General features: G+C 50.7%; 2 protein-coding genes across 2 annotated transcripts; one reads left to right on the top strand and one right to left on the bottom strand.

The window, feature by feature from the left end:
• Positions 1 to 1,056: 1,056 nt before the first annotated feature.
• Positions 1,057 to 14,609, bottom strand: BPIFB2 (BPI fold containing family B member 2). Its single transcript, XM_063172727.1, has 17 exons — positions 14,571 to 14,609; positions 6,839 to 6,911; positions 5,899 to 6,015; positions 5,590 to 5,680; positions 5,224 to 5,328; positions 4,956 to 5,093; positions 4,488 to 4,533; positions 4,174 to 4,234; positions 3,827 to 3,918; positions 3,526 to 3,702; positions 3,138 to 3,179; positions 2,852 to 3,016; positions 2,237 to 2,304; positions 1,901 to 1,946; positions 1,584 to 1,647; positions 1,406 to 1,482; positions 1,057 to 1,125 (listed from the first exon to the last, which is right to left on the bottom strand). The coding sequence occupies exons 1-17, from the start codon at positions 14,607 to 14,609 to the stop codon at positions 1,057 to 1,059; spliced, it is 1,470 nt and encodes a 489-aa protein (XP_063028797.1).
• Positions 14,610 to 17,116: 2,507 nt separating this feature from the next.
• Positions 17,117 to 18,651, top strand: LOC134427142 (collagen alpha-1(XXVII) chain B-like). Its single transcript, XM_063172726.1, has 3 exons — positions 17,117 to 17,225; positions 17,500 to 18,208; positions 18,546 to 18,651. Exons 1-3 carry the CDS (start codon positions 17,129 to 17,131, stop codon positions 18,649 to 18,651), a joined length of 912 nt encoding a protein of 303 aa, XP_063028796.1. The 5' UTR covers positions 17,117 to 17,128.
• Positions 18,652 to 18,917: the final 266 nt, after the last annotated feature.

The raw sequence follows: 18,917 nt of genomic DNA, 5'->3' as shown, positions 1-18,917 counted from the left end.
GAGGCTGGAAATGATGGGTGAAGTTGTAGCAGTGAAAGCAGATGTAGATATAATTAATAAAATTTCGTGGTTACGTGAAGCATCTCTGTGGGAGAGCTGAGGATTCTCCTCCTGGGCTGCACGGTCAGGGATGAGGATGCTCCTCCTGGGCTGCATGATCAGGGACAAGGATTCTCCTCCTGGGCATCAGCACAGCCTCATGTTCTCCTTGTCTGGGGTGGATGCCAACATCACCCAGTGACTGAGTGACTGGGGCAGCTTTTGAAGCTCGGTTACCACCCACCCTCCCCTTTTGGATGCCTGTGTCTGCTGTGGGTGTTTTTTCACCCCTTTATGTTCCTGAGCAACCGGGAGATGTGTTTGGTCAGCAGGAAAGAGCATCCCAATGCCAGTGAGCACAGCGCCGGCGCAGCCCAACGCCTGCAGTCACCTCTCATTCAGCATCTCCTCTGTGATGAGCTTCCTCAGAAGCAAAGCGTTGAAAATATAACTGCCTTCAGGTCTAAAATTAGAAACCATTCTGCAGACTGATTTCCTCCCCCTCCTCTTCTTTCTGACCCAGGAAACTCACCAGCTGTAATGTTCCCATAGTAACACGAGACATGGAGGAAAAGCAGATGAAAGATCTCTCCTTGTAGGGACTGTGTTGTTCTGCAGCTGAGAGGCACGAGTCTGTTTTGCATCCTCGTAAATGAGTGGGATTAATTAAATGTAGGGTCTGGACATGATGGGCAAAATTTATCTGTTTATAGGTGCAAATTGTTGAGGGGGGAAAAATGTCAATAGTCACACCAACAAATGCAGAGTTAAAGAGAAATGTTTAATTAAAGCACAGAATGTTGTTACAATCCATTCTCTGTGCAACAAAACTACCAGGAGCAGGGCTGGAAGACAAAGCTGCTAGTGCAACACCATTATTATCCAGAATATAAAACCATGATGTTTTAGTAAGGAAAGACAGAAGATTTTCAACATTTCAAGCAGTGGCAAACCACGGAGCACGGTGTGAGAGTCAATGGAATGATTCTGCCACTGTTCTACTCCAGACACCGAACTTCACTCCCAGGTTCTTGCCTCTCCAGTCTTTGCCTCCAGCTGGAGGTTGCAGGGGATCAAGACATAATCCTGAGCAAGGAAGGAAGGAAGGAGGACTGAGCATGGTGCCTGTGTGGCTTCATCAGCCCACACTGGGCTTCACCATCACCCCCATGGCCCCAGCCACTGCCTGTGTCCATGGGGCTAAAGAGGGGCTGGGCCTGCTTAAGGCAGTGGAACTTGGTCCTGAATGTTGCCAGGGCTGGACAATCAGGCTCTGATTTATTCTGGAGCTGGGAGGTTAGCATTGCTCCCAGGCTTCCTTTAAATCAAGCACAGCAGGGAGCAGTTTAAATGTCTTATTTGTTACCTTGTGGATGGTGATATTGACATCGGTGTAAGTGAAACTGGCGATGTGGGGCAGGAAAACCCCTTGTCTCAGGACCTCTGAGAGAAAGAAAGAAGAGGGAGAGTTGCCAGCTGGGTGCTGCCTGGGTCTGTGCTGAGCTTCCCGCATGGCAGCGCCCGCAGAGCTCCCATCTCCTCACTGTTTATCTGGGCTGGCACCTCCTCACGGAGTGTGGGCAGGAACAGCTCCTCCAGCAAGGCAGCCTGTGGGGAAAGGCAGGGTCAGCTCATGGTGTGGGCTAGAACAGGAGGAGAGGGGCAGAGACCCGTGAGAGGGTCCTGATGCTCACTGCACCTCTTCCCATCCCACAAGGACTCCACTGTCCCTCCCATCAGGTGCAGCAAGCACCCAAAGTCAGTATTCCCACATTTCCCTGCCCAGGATGGCTGGGGCAGCTGAGGGGCACCAGGCTCTTGGAGGATGATGCCAGGAGTGGCCACAGCTGGAGGTACCCACCAGTATAGGACCCACATCAGAGGTGGCCAGGCTGAGCTCGATATCCCTGGAAAACAAAGAGCAGCAGAGGAGCTGCTGGTGCTGAGCTGTACCAAGCAGCTTCTCCTGTTTCCCCAGTCTCCCCATCTGGGCCTTTGTGGGAATGTGGAAGCTGCAGTTCCCACTTTTCTCTCTAGCCATGTTTCTGGAATTTCGCTGTCTCCCTGGGGAAGAAGCCATGTCTGCAATGCCCAAACTCTAAAATCTAAAACCCTCCCCAGCCCAGTTTGGCTCTCCTTTCCCTGCAGTGAGTGGGACGTGTCCCCTGGGGCTCCTGCAGGGCAGATGGGTCATTACTCTACAGCTGCCACAGAGATGATCATCCTGGTGTCAGCGACGCTGATCTGGAGCCTGGCAGTCACGTCCTGTGGGGGAACAGAGGGCAGGATCAGTGAGGAAACAACCCCACTTTGGCTTTTTGGGGTGTGAGGAGCCCATCCACGCCCTGCCTCCTACAGTGTGCTCCCTGCATCCTGCACGATGCCACATGGGCAAACAGTGCTGATTTAGAGAAACTGGAGTGATTTTGGGGTCACAGTCACAGCAGTTGAATGTGGTGTTGCAGCAGAATTGGGAAATTTGTTCTGAGGTAAAATTTTTCCTGGTAGAATGGAAAAGTGAATTTGTTGCATGTGGCTTCTGAAGTGAATGTCCCCGTCCTTGTCCAGGAGGATGTGAAGTGCTGAGTGGGAGCTCAGCATACATTTGTCATGTAACTCTTTTAATAAATGTTCCTACTTTTTTAGTGCTTGGAATGAGGTTCTGGTTTCTGGTGCACTGACAAGAGGAGCACTGTGATGGAACAGGGTGAGCCAGCCCCTGCAGAGGCTGCTCTGGGGCTCAGAGGAAGGGGCAGTGCCTGTGGGCAGCAGGGGCACCCTCAGCACATGCTCCCCAGGCCTCCACACCCACCACGTTGACACTCAGGAAGCTCTGGAAGGGAGATGATCCTGCGCCAATCTGGGCAGTGAGGAAGAGCTGCACGATTGCTTTGTCCTCCTCCAGCACCACGTGAGGAGAGCTCCGGGTCACAGCTTGAAGCACCACTGGCAGGTCCTCTTGGAAGAGGGAGCCCATCTGCCGAGGGAGTGGGGATGTTTCTGGGCATGGCAGCATCCCTGTGCCCCAGGGTGGGCAGCTGGGGGACACAGCCCGAGCTGGGCCTGTGCCTCTTGGGGGTACAGGGACAGCACCACACCTGAGTGATCTTCTCAGCCAAGGTGGCCGTGGTCAGAGAGCTCTGAAACACAAAGCACAGCTCGTGATCAGAGCCATGGGGCTGCTCCAGGGCTCTGTGCAGCCCCTCTGATGAGCCCCATCCCACCCCGGGTACGTGCAGGAACTCTCCTCACACCAGCCATGCCAGGAGCAGCGTGCAGGTTACTCCTCATGGCAAACTCTCCATGCTCCACTAGACCAGGAATGTTTTTAGGAGCTTGGGGGTGAGGGGCTGGGAATCCTGCAGGTGCTTGGACACACTCGAATTTCTGTGTAGGGTTTGTGGTTCCTCCAAGACATTCCCAGGGCAGGGCTGTCCCTCCAGGTGTGTATCTCCCACTCCTTCCCTCCTCCCTTGTTCCACTCACCAGGAGACTCACGTTGAGGGCTCCAGACTCTTCCAAGGCAGAGAACAAACTGGTGTAGAAGTGCTCAGAGAAGGCCAGAATGAGGTGGGAAGGGCTGGATCTCGCTGGCTCAGGCATGCTGAAAGGCACAGGGCTGACAGGCAGGGGGATTGCTGCCCCTGCCACTTGGAAAGTTGTCTGCAGCACACAGGCAAAGAGAAAATGAATTTCAAGTGTCTCAGGGCGGTAGCACTTGGTGGAAGCAGGAGTCCTCTTCTAAGGACTGGAGCTGGGCTGTAAGAGCTGGAAAGTGAGGACTTACTTGTAAAGAGATGATGATTCCCTGCTCAGAGTACATGGGGGCAGCCAGGGGCAGGTACTGGACTTGGCAGTTGGGTGTGATGGGGAATGGAGCTGCAAATGGAGCAGAGGGATGCTCAGGAAGAGGAGGGAAGGAGTGTCAGGCTCTGGGAAGTGTCTGGGTTTTTACTCTGGTTTCCACAGTAAAAAAAACAGGGAGAGAGCTGGACAGAGGAAGCAGATCCCAGGGAGATGATGGCAGCAGAGCCTCTGCTACTGCAGGGTAGGAATTTGTCCCACCTCATAATCTGCTCCAAAATGCTCCTTGAAACCCTCAGTCCACAATGGGACTGAAAGCCAACTGCCCACCTGCCAGAGACATCAGCCGTTCATTTGGGAAAAGCAGCAACTTGGAGACTTCCAGACAGATCTGTGGAATAAAGAACAAAAAGAAAAGAGGTGATAGATGGACATGGGGGTCTGTTGGCACTGGGTGTCCCCAGAAAGTCTCTGAGGTGGGTGCTGCCATTGGCTGTAGCAGGAGCCAGGGGACAGTGGCAGTGTCCTGTGGGCACAGAGCTGTGTGTGGGGGGAATCTGGAAAAGCACCAGGTAGACCCAAAGTGCTCTGATTCTTACAGACCTGTACAGTGCTCTCTTATGCCTTTACAAACTCTGTCTTACTTTTTCAACATTGATCTGCTTGTCCACGTCTGAGCTTGAGGACTTGCTGGGTAAAAACAACAGAACAGAAGTTAGGAGAAAACCAGATCAGCCAAAGGTGGATGAGTATCTTTTATGTGACCCAAAAGGCACCCAGAGACAGAATTACCACTGTTTTCTATCAAGCTATGATTACAATTCAGAATCACAAACTCCTGGAGAATTGCCACTGGACCTACATTAAAAGCATTCCAGCTGCACAGCTCTAAAAGTAGCACTCCCTTGTGACAGACTGAAACTCCTTAAAATGGGGAAACCACCCAAAAGTAGAGCAAATCTCCTCCCATGAAGGTAAAGCTTTAGTGTTGGCCTTCGTTAGCTTTGAGGGTAGTGAGCAAGTCTCAATCCAATGCCTAGAAACATTTGTGCCTCAGTTTCTTCTTTCACCCATTACCCAAACCCCACAAGGAGGAAAGCTGTGGGGCTGACCTGTCTGTCTCCTCGGCGCTCTGCACCTCCTCCAGGGTGGGTTTGCAGTCAGAGGTCACCACCTCCAGGTTCCCTTCGGGGTTCATGTCCACGTGGAGGTCTGCCAGGATGGACAGCCTCATCTCCTTGGTGCTCGAGCTGGGGAGGAGAGCAGAGGGCTGGAGCTGAGGTGTGCTGCTGGCCACACTCCCCCCAGGCCGCGCTTGCTCCTGCAGGTGCCTTCAGCCAGGAGCTTGGGCTGGTTCCAGCCTGGCAGCCCAGCACTCACGGGGCAGATGAGATGCCCAGGTCCACCTCGATGCTCAGCCGCATCCCCGTGTCAGGGATCAGGGTCAGGGAAAACTTGTCAACTTTGACAGAGATAATTTGGTTCCTGCTGGAGCAGAAAGGAAGGTGTTGGGAGACCAGCACAGACCCTGAGAAACCCCAAAAGTTCGTGAGATCTGCACTGATAAATCCACACCCTGAGAGCAGTGTGGGTTCTGCTGCTGCTGGGCACCAACAAAGGAGCCAGGATCTCATTTCTAAACCTCCTGGTCTGCAGCAGGATTTTTGTTCTCACTGGCAAAGTGCCTTTTGTCCCAATATTCAAACACCAGTGTGGGTATGGCAGGGGCAAGAGAGGGCAACTCACCTGCTTGGAGAGGTGGGAGATGGGGCTGGGGCTGAGTCCATGAGGTCCCTCCTGAGGACTGACTCTGCATGTGGCTTTGAAACTTCAGCAACTGTGAAACAGAGCAGATGTTTTGTGAGAGCCTCTGGAGCTTGTGCCCTGATAGACAGACTGAAACCCATTTCCATCCCTCACTGACCCCCTGCTGCCAGCAATGGGCAGGGGGTGAGGCAGGTGAGCTGAGGAGTGGCATCAGATTGTGGTGCCAGGGTTTGGTGTGGAAGGTGCCAGTGGCTGCTGCTGGCATGGGAGAGATGGGTCTGCACTTACGGTATCTCAGCCCAGAGGAGGTGAGGATGCCCCCACAGTCGGGTGACCTGGTGCTGTGAGCTGGCACCAGGAGGCTCAGGAGGACGCTCAGGGTGCGCAGCATCGCCATGCAGGCACCTGGGGAACGAGGAGAGAAAGAAGAGGAAGAGGAGGAGGAGGAGGAGGAAGGAGGCACCCACAGCAGCATGGTCAGAACAACGTGGCCTGGCCACTGAGACACAGAGCCACAGATCAGCTCCTTGACTGGGGCTGTGGTGTGGAGCTTGTCAGCTCTGGTGCAATAACAGCCCGCAGCTCTCATGTGGTGTCTCCAAAGCACTGACAGAAGGTTCAGCCTTGAAGAGCCTTTGTAATCTTGTGAGCTAGAACAGTGCCTGCAGCAATATCTCACTTACTGAGGAGCACAGAATGGCCACAACTGGTATAAAAATAGCAAATAAACAGAAGCTAAAATTAATAGAGGAAGGAATGGAAGTTATGGAGGAGTTATAGAGTCAAATGAAAAGGTGAAAGTGTTATCTGTGTCTGAAAAACATTTGGGAATCGTTTATAGTGTCTGTAATGCTCTTACAATGTTATGAAAACAAGTAATTCAGAAAGTTTAACCTGCAGAAAACATAAATATTTATCTCAGTCTTTGCAGAAAGCATCACTTCTGGTGAATGCTGACCCTTATGGAGACACACAAAAGTAGGAGCAATGCCTGTATCAAGTTATTCAGTTTGCAAAAGCATCTTTACCTCTCCTGGCTGGTCTTCCCATGCTTCTGACTCAGTCTGTGACTTGCTGTGGCCACACTGAGAAATCCTACTGGTTTTATATATCCTCCCAACCAAAGCTGATGGGGCAGGAATTGGCAAAGAGGGCTGGGAACCAGGACACTGGGGGGACATTTCGTTTTTTTGTACCATTTTTATTGTTTCCCCATAGAATTGATTACTTTGCCTGTTGACCTGGCGAGGTGAAGGATTGAACAGCAGGTGCTGGGGCAGCTTGTCTTCACTGTGGTGTGCCTGAGGAGCACAAAGAAAGGCCTCTGGGTGGAGGACGCCAAGAAATCAAATATTGTTAGAAAGCAAACTTGGGTTTCTTTGCTCTGCAGCCACCCTTTCTTCTGAACACCACAGGGACAGCAGTCCCTCTCTGCTATGGACACACTGAGAGAGCTTGGGCTGTTCAGCCTGGAGAGGAGAAGGCTCCAGGGAGACCTCTGAGCCCCTTCCAGTGCCCAAAGGGGCTCCAAGAGAGCTGCAGAGGACTTGTGACAGGGCCATGGAATGACAGGACAAGTGGCAATGGCTTTAGACTGACAGAGGGCAGGGTTATGTTAGAGATTAGGAAGAAATTCTTCCCTGTGAGCGTGGTGAGGCCCTGGCTGCCCAGAGAAGCTGTGGCTGCCCCATCCCTGGAAGTGTCCAAGGCCAGGCTGGATGGGGCTTGGAAAAGTCCAGAGGAAGGTGTCCCTGCCCATGGCAGGGGATTGGAACTGGATGAGCTTTAGGGTTCCTCCCAACCCAGACTGTTCCAGGATTCCATGAGAGGCTGCTGTGGATTGTATCACTCTCCTGGCTCAGAATCTCAGACCAGAAGAGATGAAGCTTGAACATGACCTGAAGGAGATCCTGGCAATTTATTGGGTAAGGATGGGTAAGGATTTACTAAGGGCTGGGTAAGTCTTTTGAAGGTAACAGAAGTGTTTCTATTGGTTCAGCGAGTTTTAGACCAGACAGAAGATCTGAAATGGCCCATGTGCAATAATCCCTTCCTCTCTTAAACCCATTCCCCATCAAAAGCCACTGGCAATATTTATTACAATTGGCTGAGAAAACAGTCAGTGGCATCCACTCTCTTTGACAATATCTCCACAAAGAGTGAAACCCTTCATGGGAGGGAATAAAACCCTCTCCTTCCTGTGCTTGATGCCCATCATGTTCTTCTGCCTTCCTTTTGGCCTGGAGGACAGAGCATGGCCCACCTGCAAACACCATTACACACACACACCCTGCATGGCCTCTCCAGCTCCCCTTTGTGTTCTGGCTTCCCCCCATCCCTGCCCATGAGCTCAGCATGACCAGTGTCCCACAGAGGGTTGAGCTGCCCATTTTGGCACTGGGGTGAGGTGTTCAGGGCTTGTTGAAACACCTGCAGCCTGGGCAGCAACCATTGTCCTTTGTGCCTCAGTGATGTGAGGAGCCAGGCTCTGCTCCCAGGTGCATCTTGACACGTTCAAACACCCCCAGCACGGTGTTGCTTTCCTGCTCAGCATGGCAGGGAAATGCCAAGAAAAGCAGCATTCCAGCCACGCCGTGCATTTCCATCGAAGGCATCCTGGAGCAGTGTCAGGAGGAAATATGAAGATGGAGCAGCCTGCCAAGGGAGAGCAGGATTTACACTTCCACGCTGGTGTAGGCAGCCCATTGGGAGGCAAGAAATGTGCTCAGAAAAGTAAATCCATCGAGGAGGTTGTAACCCTCAGACGAGTCCCCTGCGGCTACGGGAGGCGTTTTGTGGGATCTGACTTTGGCAGGACGTGGACAGAGCCTGGGAAAGCCTCTGAGAATTGAGTGTTTGCTGTGTTTTAGAGCAGCAGTTGGGAATTTGCCCCTGTGGTTCCTTTTCCCAGTGCAGGTGATATCAGCAGCTCTCCCTGAGATTGGGGATTTTCTGGGGAGCATTATTATCTGTTCCAGCAGTGCAAGGGTTGGGGATAAGCTGCCACCACGCTGCTTAGAGGTGGATTTTCTCCTCCTGAAGAGCTGTTCTGGACTTGATGATGCCTGTGGAGGCTTAATTAGATGTCAACTCACAGCATAATGACTGATCAAGTTACTAGCACAAAAGTGTCTTTCTGGCATGATGTGCTCCTTGTCGGGAGTTATCCATAAATCTTACACTCCTGTTAGATAAGATGTAAATCTCCTTGTCTGGGCTTAGCAGCAGGCCACCAAGCACAGCTCTGGGAGGGAGGTAATGACGGATTAAACCTCATGACAAGTTTTATACAGAAATGAAGAGAGGAAATAAATTACTTTGTGCTGCATTACCTCACCAGGCTGAGCTCCCAGAGCTGGGTCCTGTTGGGTGGGGTACCCAGGAGGGATGGGGAGGACACGGTGGTGGCCAAAGGGACAGCAGCAGGCTGGAGGAGGGTTCTGTGCAGCCTGTTTGCAGCCTGGTGGGATGTGTGGGTGTCCTGTGAAATTAGGGCAGGGTTGGGGCTGAGGGGCCCATTCTGTGGGCAGGTGCAAGTTCTCATCTTCACTCTAACCCTGCCTGAAATCAGTAAGAAAATTATTGAGGGTACCACAATTTTCACTGGGTTATCCCCCAGCTGAGCCCCCCAGTGTTTGCACAACCCCACAAACCTCTGGGTTGCTCCTCCAAGAGTCACAATTACATGTGTGTCTGAAGGAGCAGAATTTGCCACTGCCCATCTTAGGTTTCTTCTCACTCCCACTTCTGTCTGTACCATGTAATTAAACAGATGAGGTTTTTCCTTTGGACTCAGTGCACAAATCTCTGTTGGCTGGGAGCTTTCATTTGGGATCCAAGAGTGAGAGCTTACCCAGACTTCCAGATTTATCAGTGAAATTATTTATATTGGCAGATGTTGCAAACCCTCAGGGACCAGCTCACACAACAGTATCCCCTTTCATTCTTTTGGTTCTCCTCCTTCTCAGTCAGCTTTTGTAGACTGGCTGTTCCTTACCTCTCTGCAGAGGATCAGCAGGGGTCCTGGGTGTGCTGGGATGGGATTTGTTAATGGAGATGTTTTTTATGGTACACTGCAACCCTCACCCTCCAGCACAGGCTCTCCCCTGGGGGGTTTGTGCTGAACTCCTCATATCCTGCAAATCCTCCAGCAGTCCCAGCTGCTCTAAATGGGAGTGATGTGAGAAAATGGCAGAGGAAGCTGTGAAATAAAAGCCCAAGACCAAGGCCGGGAAAGGCATCAGGGGTGAATGATGAGCCGCAGCTCCAGCCCGGAACAGGGACAGGCAGGGAAAAGGGGGAGGCTGGGAAGTGTCAGCCGGGAGGCAGCCACCGATCACTCCCTGCTAACGAGTGGGATATTAAAGCTGGTGATTTTCTGCATGGCTGTGTCTACAAACACACAAAGAAACGTAACTTAAAGGCAACAAAGCGCCTCAGCTCCTGCCTCAGCACCGACCGGGGCAGGTGTGGCAGCTCTGCAGTGTCCCAGCTTTTGATGTCCCAATACAACCCCCCAAATTTCTGAGGGATCAGAGCCAGTCCTCCATCCCCCAGATCCATGCTGGATGGGGGCATGGAGACGTTTTGAATGCCAAAACAATTTTTTCCTGATTTTTTTTCCAAATTAGACCGTGTGATTTTTCACTGGGAAGAAACATGTTTCTAAATTTAAAAGTAGATTTAAATGGAAAGTTTGAACAAGATGGAAGAGAAAATGGTAATGAGAATATCAGCAAGAGGTGACTTTGCTGTAAGCAAAAATCCTGGGCATCAGGCTCTGACTGTTCACCAGCTCTTTTCCTCTGTCTTTCCTTCAGGCTGAAGGTGAAAAGTTTCTGTTTCTGGTGATCTTTCTGGTGTTCTCTCCTGGCTCAGGGCTCTTCATGACTTAGTCCAAATGGGAATCACTGGGAAAAGGTCAATGGGAGCCAGTGCCCATGGGAAGCATGGCTGGGGGATCTGGGGGCTCACTCATCCCTGGGGTTTATCCTGTGCTCACCAAACCTTGCTCTGAGCAGTTTTACAGCAGGAACATGAAAATCACAAACCTGATGTTTGGAGGGTGGCTGGGGCAGGACACCATGGGCACCCCAAGATTCAGCCCCAGGAGCTCCCACATCCCCTTTGTCAGTGTTAGAACAATTCCCCCAGCAGGAAAATCCCAAAGGACACATTGCTGGTTTGCTAGGATTGGCAACTCCTCAGGGGCAGGTCACAGCACTGTTGGAGGTTTCAGTCTTCAGGTTTGGATTTCTGCAGCACACAAACAATTTTTGCAGTTCTTTTTTCCCACTAAACAAAGATTTTATGGACAAATTCAGACCAGCTCTAGTGTGCTATTCCATGCAATGTGCATATTTGTCTGCTTTGTACTCCCCGACTGTCAGAGCTTCTTTTAGGGATGTAAACCTTCAGCTTCATTTAAAACCAGAAGATGGCATTATTGAGAAAAGGTTTGCAAAGAGAGAAAACACATTTTATTAGACACGAGGCAAATTTTGCCCTAATCCGTACCAGATCAATTCCTTTAGCCAGTGACTTTCCCACCTTTGATCTTCAATAAATAATTATTGCAGGGTGCATGAGGGCTCTGAGGGTGATGATTCTCCCTGCCCAGCATGCAGCCCAAGCTGTGAGCCAGGTCCTTCACAGCACCCTTCAGAAAGTGCTGCCAGTTCTGGTAAGTCCCATCCTCCTCCCATCCCTGTTTCCCAGAGCTCATCTCCTCCTCCCTCTCCTCCTTCTCCTTCTCCTCCTCCGCCTCCTCCTTCTTCTCCGTGCACTGTAACACATTTCACAGTTTTGCCACACAAAGGAGCTTTCAGACTGGTGAAAAGCAGCTTTTCCAGCCATCCCTGGGTCTATGCAGCAATTGCAGTGGTGCTGCTGGAATCCCCCTTGTCCCAGCCTGGCAGGCAGGGATGTGATGCTCAGACAGAGCTGCCCTTGGGGTTGAGCACCTCATTCCCAAAGTCTTGTCAAAGGGCAGACTTGCAGCCCCCAATATATCATAAAGTCAGTCCATTTTAGTCAAATACCTGTGGGGGGATCTGCTCCTGCTCTTTGCTCAGTTTAAGGCAGGTCTAATCCAGAATAACCCAGTTCAGCCAGGGACAGAGGAAACTGAGGCAAGCCCTGGTTTGTGAAACCAACAGTGGAGGCTCCTGATGTTTGTGGTCTGGCAGCCTCAAAGCTCTGCTCCCATTGGAAGTGTATCCTGAAAATGAAAATGTTATTTCAAGGAATAATATTTCAAGGAATAAGAAATGATAAATCAGCCTCCTAAACAGTTTTCCACCCAGGCACAAATGCTCAGAAGGGATCCCTGCTCCCAATGTGCATTCTTGGAGAGTTTTGGCCACCAGTAACTCTCCTGGATATGGCACCTGTGGGATGAGACCCTGGCACATTCCTCCAGTGCCCAGCACTGCTGGGACAGTCACTTGTCACCCTTCCATTGCAGAGGACCTGGAGGAGGGAGTGCTGGGCAGTGCCTCCAGCCAGGCTCTGTCTGCCCAGTCCTTCAGAGGCAGGAGGGACCTGCCTGCATGCACAGAGCCGCAGCAAAGGATGCAGACAGCTTCTCTGAGGCCTCCTGGAGCATTGTTCTGCCCTCAGAATCAAACCCCCCCTTGCTATCACAGTTCTTTGCCTTTCTGAAATCTCCAAAAATCAACACATCTCCCTTAACCACACCCAAACCCAACTGAAATGGCAGCAAAATTCTCCACCTTGCAGCATCCATTTATCTACTTAACTCATGGGGGAAGTATGCCAAAAGCAGAGACTAAACTAAAATACACAAACCCAAGAATTCCCACCCTGTTGTTTTACCCTTTGGGTACTCCCAAATCCTTTGGTGGGCAGGGAAATGCTGGAGATGCTGGCAGTGCCCACCATGGCCAAGGTGTCTCTGGCAGTGTCTCCTGCTCATTTCAGGGGTGCTGTGTGCAGGGATCCTGTCTGACCTGCTGGACAGCACCTACAACATCAGTGGGGACAAGGCAGGGACACTGCCATGGTGGCTTTGCCATACCCTGGGCCACCTCTGGACTTGGTGTCATTAGTCCATCACACACAAATACAGAATCAACTGTTAAATCCCACCCAGGTGCTTTTTTTGGTGGATTTTTTAAAATCCACAGAACATATTGGTACTAGACATGCCTGCCACTGAGACCCAAGGGATGGGGACTCTGCGGCTGCAGTCCCCAATCCCCACTGTGACCAGGACTCATGGGAGCAGCAGGGTGCTGGTATTCCTGGGGTGTCTCTTCCTTTCTTTGGCTTTCCAAGAATTTGATTCCACACACTGAAATAAAAAGGCCTCATGACCCCGTAGTGAGACTGTCCTGCTGATCACTGTCAGATCCAGCTGGGCATGGCTGGGCAGAGGCTGTGCTCTGAAAGAACTGAATCAATAATAAATTTATTTATTTATTTATTTATTTATTTATCCCTAAATAAATCACATTTGCACCACCCACACTCCCACAAGATGGGTGCAAGACAGTGACCCCCCTGCTCCCAGGGGGCACATGTGTGAGGGATGGGGAGTGTGCCCAGGGATTTGGGACCCCAGAAGGAGTTAGGTTTGGGCTGGTGCTGGTATTTATCAGCTGCTTCCCTGATATCGATCCCGAGTGTGTAACTCACTGACTCCTGGATAATTTCTTGTCATTAGCAAGTCAATAAACAGCTTTGATCCTGATTTCATCGAGCTGACATGATTTGAACATCTCTTCCTGGTGACAGGAAGCTGGCACTGAATCGAGGATGTCTTTGGAAAGATTTTTGTGGGGTTTGTTCAGGAAATTACTCCCAGGAAAACCTGCTGGAGATGCAGGCTCCAAAAACCCTGTCTGTTCTCCACAGGGATTTGTTCTGCATCGTGTGTAAGGAATCATTCTCCTTGGGAGTCCTCAACTGTGAGAAAGGAGCTGTAAAAGGAGCTCCCCACAAAAACTGGGGTTTGTGATGCCTCTCTTCATGTCACTGCAAGCATGGGCCAGATCTCCCTTTTTGTTCTTGTGTTAGCTAACAAACAAATTGAACAGTTTGAGTCTCAAGCCTTTGAGCAGAGCAAAAAAATGAATCCAAATATCTGTCTACAGCTTTCCTAGAGAATTCAAGGCTGGGCATCTCAGAGAGCACCAAGTTAATTTTTCATGAGGCAGCTCTGCTGCTGAGCCACACTGTCATGTCCCTGGTGCTGGTGCCCTGGGGTGGATGTGCAGCCTTGTCCAGAGCTGTTCCCTGGAGCCCTACACAGACCCAGACGCCCTGATCCCTCAGCAGCAGGGATGTATCAGTCTCTCAGTGGTCCCAGAGGGATGGCAGGGCAAACCTTGGTTTCCTCAGGCAGACAGGCCATGTCTGAATGATGCCATCAATGAGAAAGTAGAGCAGATCCACCTCATTTTCCAACCATAGCTAGGACATTTCCCCCAGCCTGCTCTGACTGGAGCCTGCTGATCAAGGTCTCAGACCCTTCTTGGGGGTACGTGTCCCTTGCTGTTTGCCTGACAGCTTCATTTCAGGTGATCCAAGCACAGAACTGAGGCAAGCATGTCTGTTCACACCAGTCCTATTCTTCTCCCTCTGACCAAATCCGTTCTGGTTTCTGTCCTCACTCAGTAATTTGGCTCTGTGCTCTTGGGGCTTTGAAAGTCACTTTAGCGAGACCTGGACATCACCATGTCAATCTCTTTATGGGAATCTGCTTCAGTTTTTCCAAAATATCCAATGGTCAGAGACCTCTGCATTCAGCAGCCACTGGGGAGAGGCCAAGTTACTGTCATGCCTGAGAGGTCACTGGGCAGGAGCTGTTCCCAGAGCTGCCACCCTGCCCCTTCCCTGTGCACTGACCAGTGTCGGGGCTGTCTTCATGGTAATTCAGGTTTTGGACAGTGGCTCCTGGACCATGAAGCGATTCAGGATAAATGATAACTTAATACCATCTTGTTAACACCCTCGTCCATCTTATCAAAGGTCATGATCTCACCATGACAGCTGGGCTTTGTGCTACTGAGGTCCTGGCTGATCAGGTTGCAAGGAGAGTGACAGCTCCTTCAGTGCTTTGATTATCTCTGCCACCCCTTCCTTGGCCTTTAACTGAGGTATTTTTTCAAAGCTGGAAATAATGTGTGTCCAAAGCTGGCTAATCTGCTGGAAATATTTATTTCCAAGTTTACAGAAAGTATTAACACTGAGCAAGCAATTTTTCTGGATTATTTTTCAGCTGAGCTGGGGACCAGCCATTGCCATCCACTCCTGTTGTCAATGCGGACATCAGGGAGTGAAGAGTTCAGCCCAGTCCCCTCAGCTGGTGCATTCTCCCTTCAGCACAGACAGCTTTTGCTGGGCTTGTCAGGATGTGCCCCATTTGGTCTGGGGCCCATGGAGGGAGGTTTCTTTTCCCTGCCCCAAAGAGCTGCTGCAGTGTCTCTGTTCTCCTGGGCAGCAATCAGGGCAGGGGCCTGCAGAGAGCTGCAGGGAGGAGGCAGAAGAGCCTGGGCAGCTGCAGCACATCTGGTGCATGGGGTGGTGTGCCCACAATGGGATCAACAATCCTTCCAGATCTTCAGAAGGATCCCAAACCAACAAGTTCTGCCCTGGCAGCTTCCAGGTCAATGGCATCAGGTTCTCAACAGAGTTTTCCTGTTAAAGCACATCCCACCTCCAGCCCTCCGGAGCACTCTGAGCAGAGGTGATGGACTTGGAAGCAATTCCATGCCAGTTAGATAAGGACAGCATTTCCCAGTTAGGTGGTGTCTCTCCAAAGAGTCTGTCAGCCCAGGCTGTCTGTTAGGCTGTGATACTGATCAGGCTGTAGGCAAGTTGGATGGGAATGCTGGGCATGTCCTGGTGGCCTGGACAGGGAATATCCAGCTCTATTAATATCTCCACAGTCTGTCTTTACACTGGAAAATGTGCTGCCTGGTCCTTCATTTATCATAACACATGGCACATCCCCACACAGGGGCTTACTGCTCAGCACTGCAGCCCTGAGAACACTGCAGGAGTATGAGAAGCCAGGGGTGGCCAGTGTTTTGACAAGGTTTTCAGTCAGAACATCAATTTTATTTAGAAGGAAAAAAGAAAGAAAGGTATTTTATCAAGGCATGACATCTCAGCCACGTCCTCATCCAGGCAGGATGAAAGGATGATGAACCACACCAGGCACCCAGGGCTGGCTGGATCTGCACCTACAGGTTGCTCAATGATTTACCTAACTCCTAATATCTCCAAGGAAATATTTGCAGTGGAAGTCACCAGAAACAAGACCTTGTTTGTTTTGCTCCCCACCAATTATTTTGGATGTCCCAAATGACATCACCTGCATTTTTCCTGCTGTGAAGCTCTATATATGAAGATCCTGGGTCCCCTTGATCTTCAGCAGACAGGGACATTGGCTGGAGAGAGAGCTTGGTCAGGTAAGAGCAAACTTATTCCTCAAAAAGTGTGCTCCTTGCTTCTGCCTCTGCAAACCCTCAGTGTTCCTTTGGGAGTGTTGGCCTTTTAACAAAAATTGTTATTCTTGCCTGCTGCTTGCCTGAATCCTGCTCTCAGAAGTAAATGGTGCCTTTCAGTGCAAGTTTCTCCAGAAGAGATGTGCGTGTTCATTGGATTTGCAGTCCTTGCAGAAGAAAGGGTATTTCAGGGTTTTCATAAACAATTATCACTTCAATTATCTTTGGTATAACTCGATTATCTGCCATAGATTTCTAGCTAAGGTGAATTAGACCTCTCACACTTGTTTTGATCCCTTTTTGATGAGTTATTTACATTTAAATAGATTTGGAGCAATGAAGTTCATTTTGGTTCTTTAAAAAAAGAAAAATAAGCTACTTCAAGTTGTAGGTACCACAGAAATATTTCAATGACATTGAAATATTAAAGTTTACTTTCTCTTTCTAACAATTCTATCAGGTGTTTCCAGGCAGAAGGAAGCCTCAGAATCTGATGTTTGTGCAGAAATCATGACATTCTCTCTGGAGGTTCTCTCCTTGCTCTATACATTCCGTGTATTTATACTCTGTAGATGTTGTTGTTTTTCTTCTAGAGACAATCATGTTGTCAGAAATGTCTTGTTTTCCCCTTCTGTGGCACGCAGGGTGTGTTTCTTGGAGAAATCCCCATCCAGGATGGATGAGTCCTAGATCACACAGCTCAGTTGTGCATTGCTCCCCAGCACTGGGGGGTCACAGCAGGAGCATCCCAACCACCCTCTGCTCTCCCTTGGCTGCTCTGGCCATCGGTCTTTGGAGTAACTGGTGCTGACACTCTGGTTCCGTCCGCAGGAAACAGCCACCAGGAGAGTCACTGTCCATCATCACCATGTGATGAGGAGGCAGGACAGGTGCCAGCAGCCTCCTCCCCGATTTTGTCTTCCCTGACAGGAGTTCCTTCTTTCTCCCTCCCTCCTTTCTCCCTCCCTCCTCTCTCCTCCCTCCTTTCGCTCTCCCAGCACTGCACTCATGGCAATCACTTCCCACAGCTACCAGGACCGAAGATGTCAGTGTTGTGGACTGTTGTCCTGCTCAACAGCCTGCTGATCCCTTCACAAGGATTTATAATCCCATTATCAGTTGCCAGACCAGATACGAATGGTAAGTGTATGTAAGAGACAGGATTTATCCTTCTTTTGAGGCCAGTTCTGCTCTTTTTGTCTCTTAATCATACTCAGAAAATCAGAAGCTGGTGCAGATCTGCCCAGCAGCTGCGGCAATGCAAGTAATTTACATTTATAAAGCAGTTTGGAGATGGCACTTCAGTTACTTTACAGAGACTGGTGCCTCTTTTGTATGAAGAGGGAGAGGGGAGGGAAGAGACAGGCTGGCACACCTTGTGTAGCTCACAGTGACCTCTGATTCTGTTCTTCAGGTTTTAAAGGTTCACCAGCCAAAGATGTTCCCCAGAGAGCTTCAAGTGGTCTCCTTGGTGGCAATCTGCTTGGTGGTCTCCTTGGGCAAAAAGGACTTGTTGGAGGTCTCCTTGGTGAAAACGGTCCTGTAGGTGGTCTCCTTGGAGAAAGAGGACTTGTTGGAGGTCTCCTTGGTGAAAATGGTCCTGTAGGCAGTCTCCTTGGGCAAAAAGGACTTGTTGGAGGTCTCCTTGGAGAAAATGGTCCTGTAGGTGGTCTCCTTGGAGAAAGAGGACTTGTTGGAGGTCTCCTTGGTGAAAATGGTCCTGTAGGTGGTCTCCTTGGAGAAAAAGGACTTGTTGGAGGTCTCCTTGGTGAAAACGGTCCTGTAGGCAGTCTCCTTGGAGAAAAAGGACTTGTTGGAGGTCTCCTTGGTGAAAATGGTCCTGTAGGTGGTCTCCTTGGTGGAAATGGTCTCCTTGGTGGAGATGGTCTTCTCAGTGGTCTCCTTGGCCAAGATGGTGTAGTTAGTGGTCTCCTTGACCAAGATGGCATCCTGGGTGGTCTCCTTGGCAAAGGTGGTGTTGTTGATGGTCTCCTTGGCAAAGATGGCCTTGTTGATACTCTCCTTGACACTGTCCTTGACCTTCTCATTGGCAAGAACGGTCTCCTCGGCAGGAATGGTCTCGTTGGCAGCCTCCTTGGCAAAAATGGTGAAGAACTCATTGGGTGAGTGCAAGTGGGAGATGGTGACCCTGAGCAGCCTGGTGTGTCTGAGGCATGCTGGGGAAAGGAGGACCTGTTCTGGAGCCTGCACACACAGGGCTTCCTCCCTCCCTCCTCTCCTGGGGTGGGTTCATAAATGGGGGTTCATCTCTTGGGAGTGAACTCTGCCTGGCATCTCAGGGTGCTTTGTATGTCCCACAAGCTGCTCCTGACTGGTGGGGATGCCTGATGAGCCAGGGGGAAGAGGACCCCAAAAGCACAGCTGCAGTGCTGGGGGCTGAGGGGACAGGGCTGTGCAAACGTGCTGTTCACTGCCTTTTTCCTTGTTGCAACCATCCAGACTGAGAATTGTGAACAACACCCTCCCCAAAATCAGTCTGCGCTCCCTGCCGGGCTTCGGGCACCAGGTGGACTTCAAGACGCAGCTGCTGGTAGAGAGCAGGTAGGGCATGTCCATCAGGGGATGGCTTGGGGCAGGGGGCACCATCTCTTTGGAGAGAAGATGGTCAGCAGTGTCCTGAGCTGCCTGCTGTGCTTCCCCTGGGCAGCGTGCCGGGCCAGCCGCTGTGCCAGCAGGTGGAGGTGGATGCGACCATCCTGGTCCGGGACACTTGGACGCCTCACCAGAACGCTCTGAACTGCGAGACTGTTGACATAAACACCCATGTGAGGTAGGAATCAGGCATGAGGGAACATCTGTGTGAGCGGGTGG

This window comes from Melospiza melodia, chromosome 19 (genome assembly GCF_035770615.1).
Source record: "Melospiza melodia melodia isolate bMelMel2 chromosome 19, bMelMel2.pri, whole genome shotgun sequence".
NCBI classification, from domain to species: domain Eukaryota; kingdom Metazoa; phylum Chordata; class Aves; order Passeriformes; family Passerellidae; genus Melospiza; species Melospiza melodia.
Note: the sequence above shows the minus strand (reverse complement) of the source record. Positions and strands in the feature narration are given on the sequence as shown.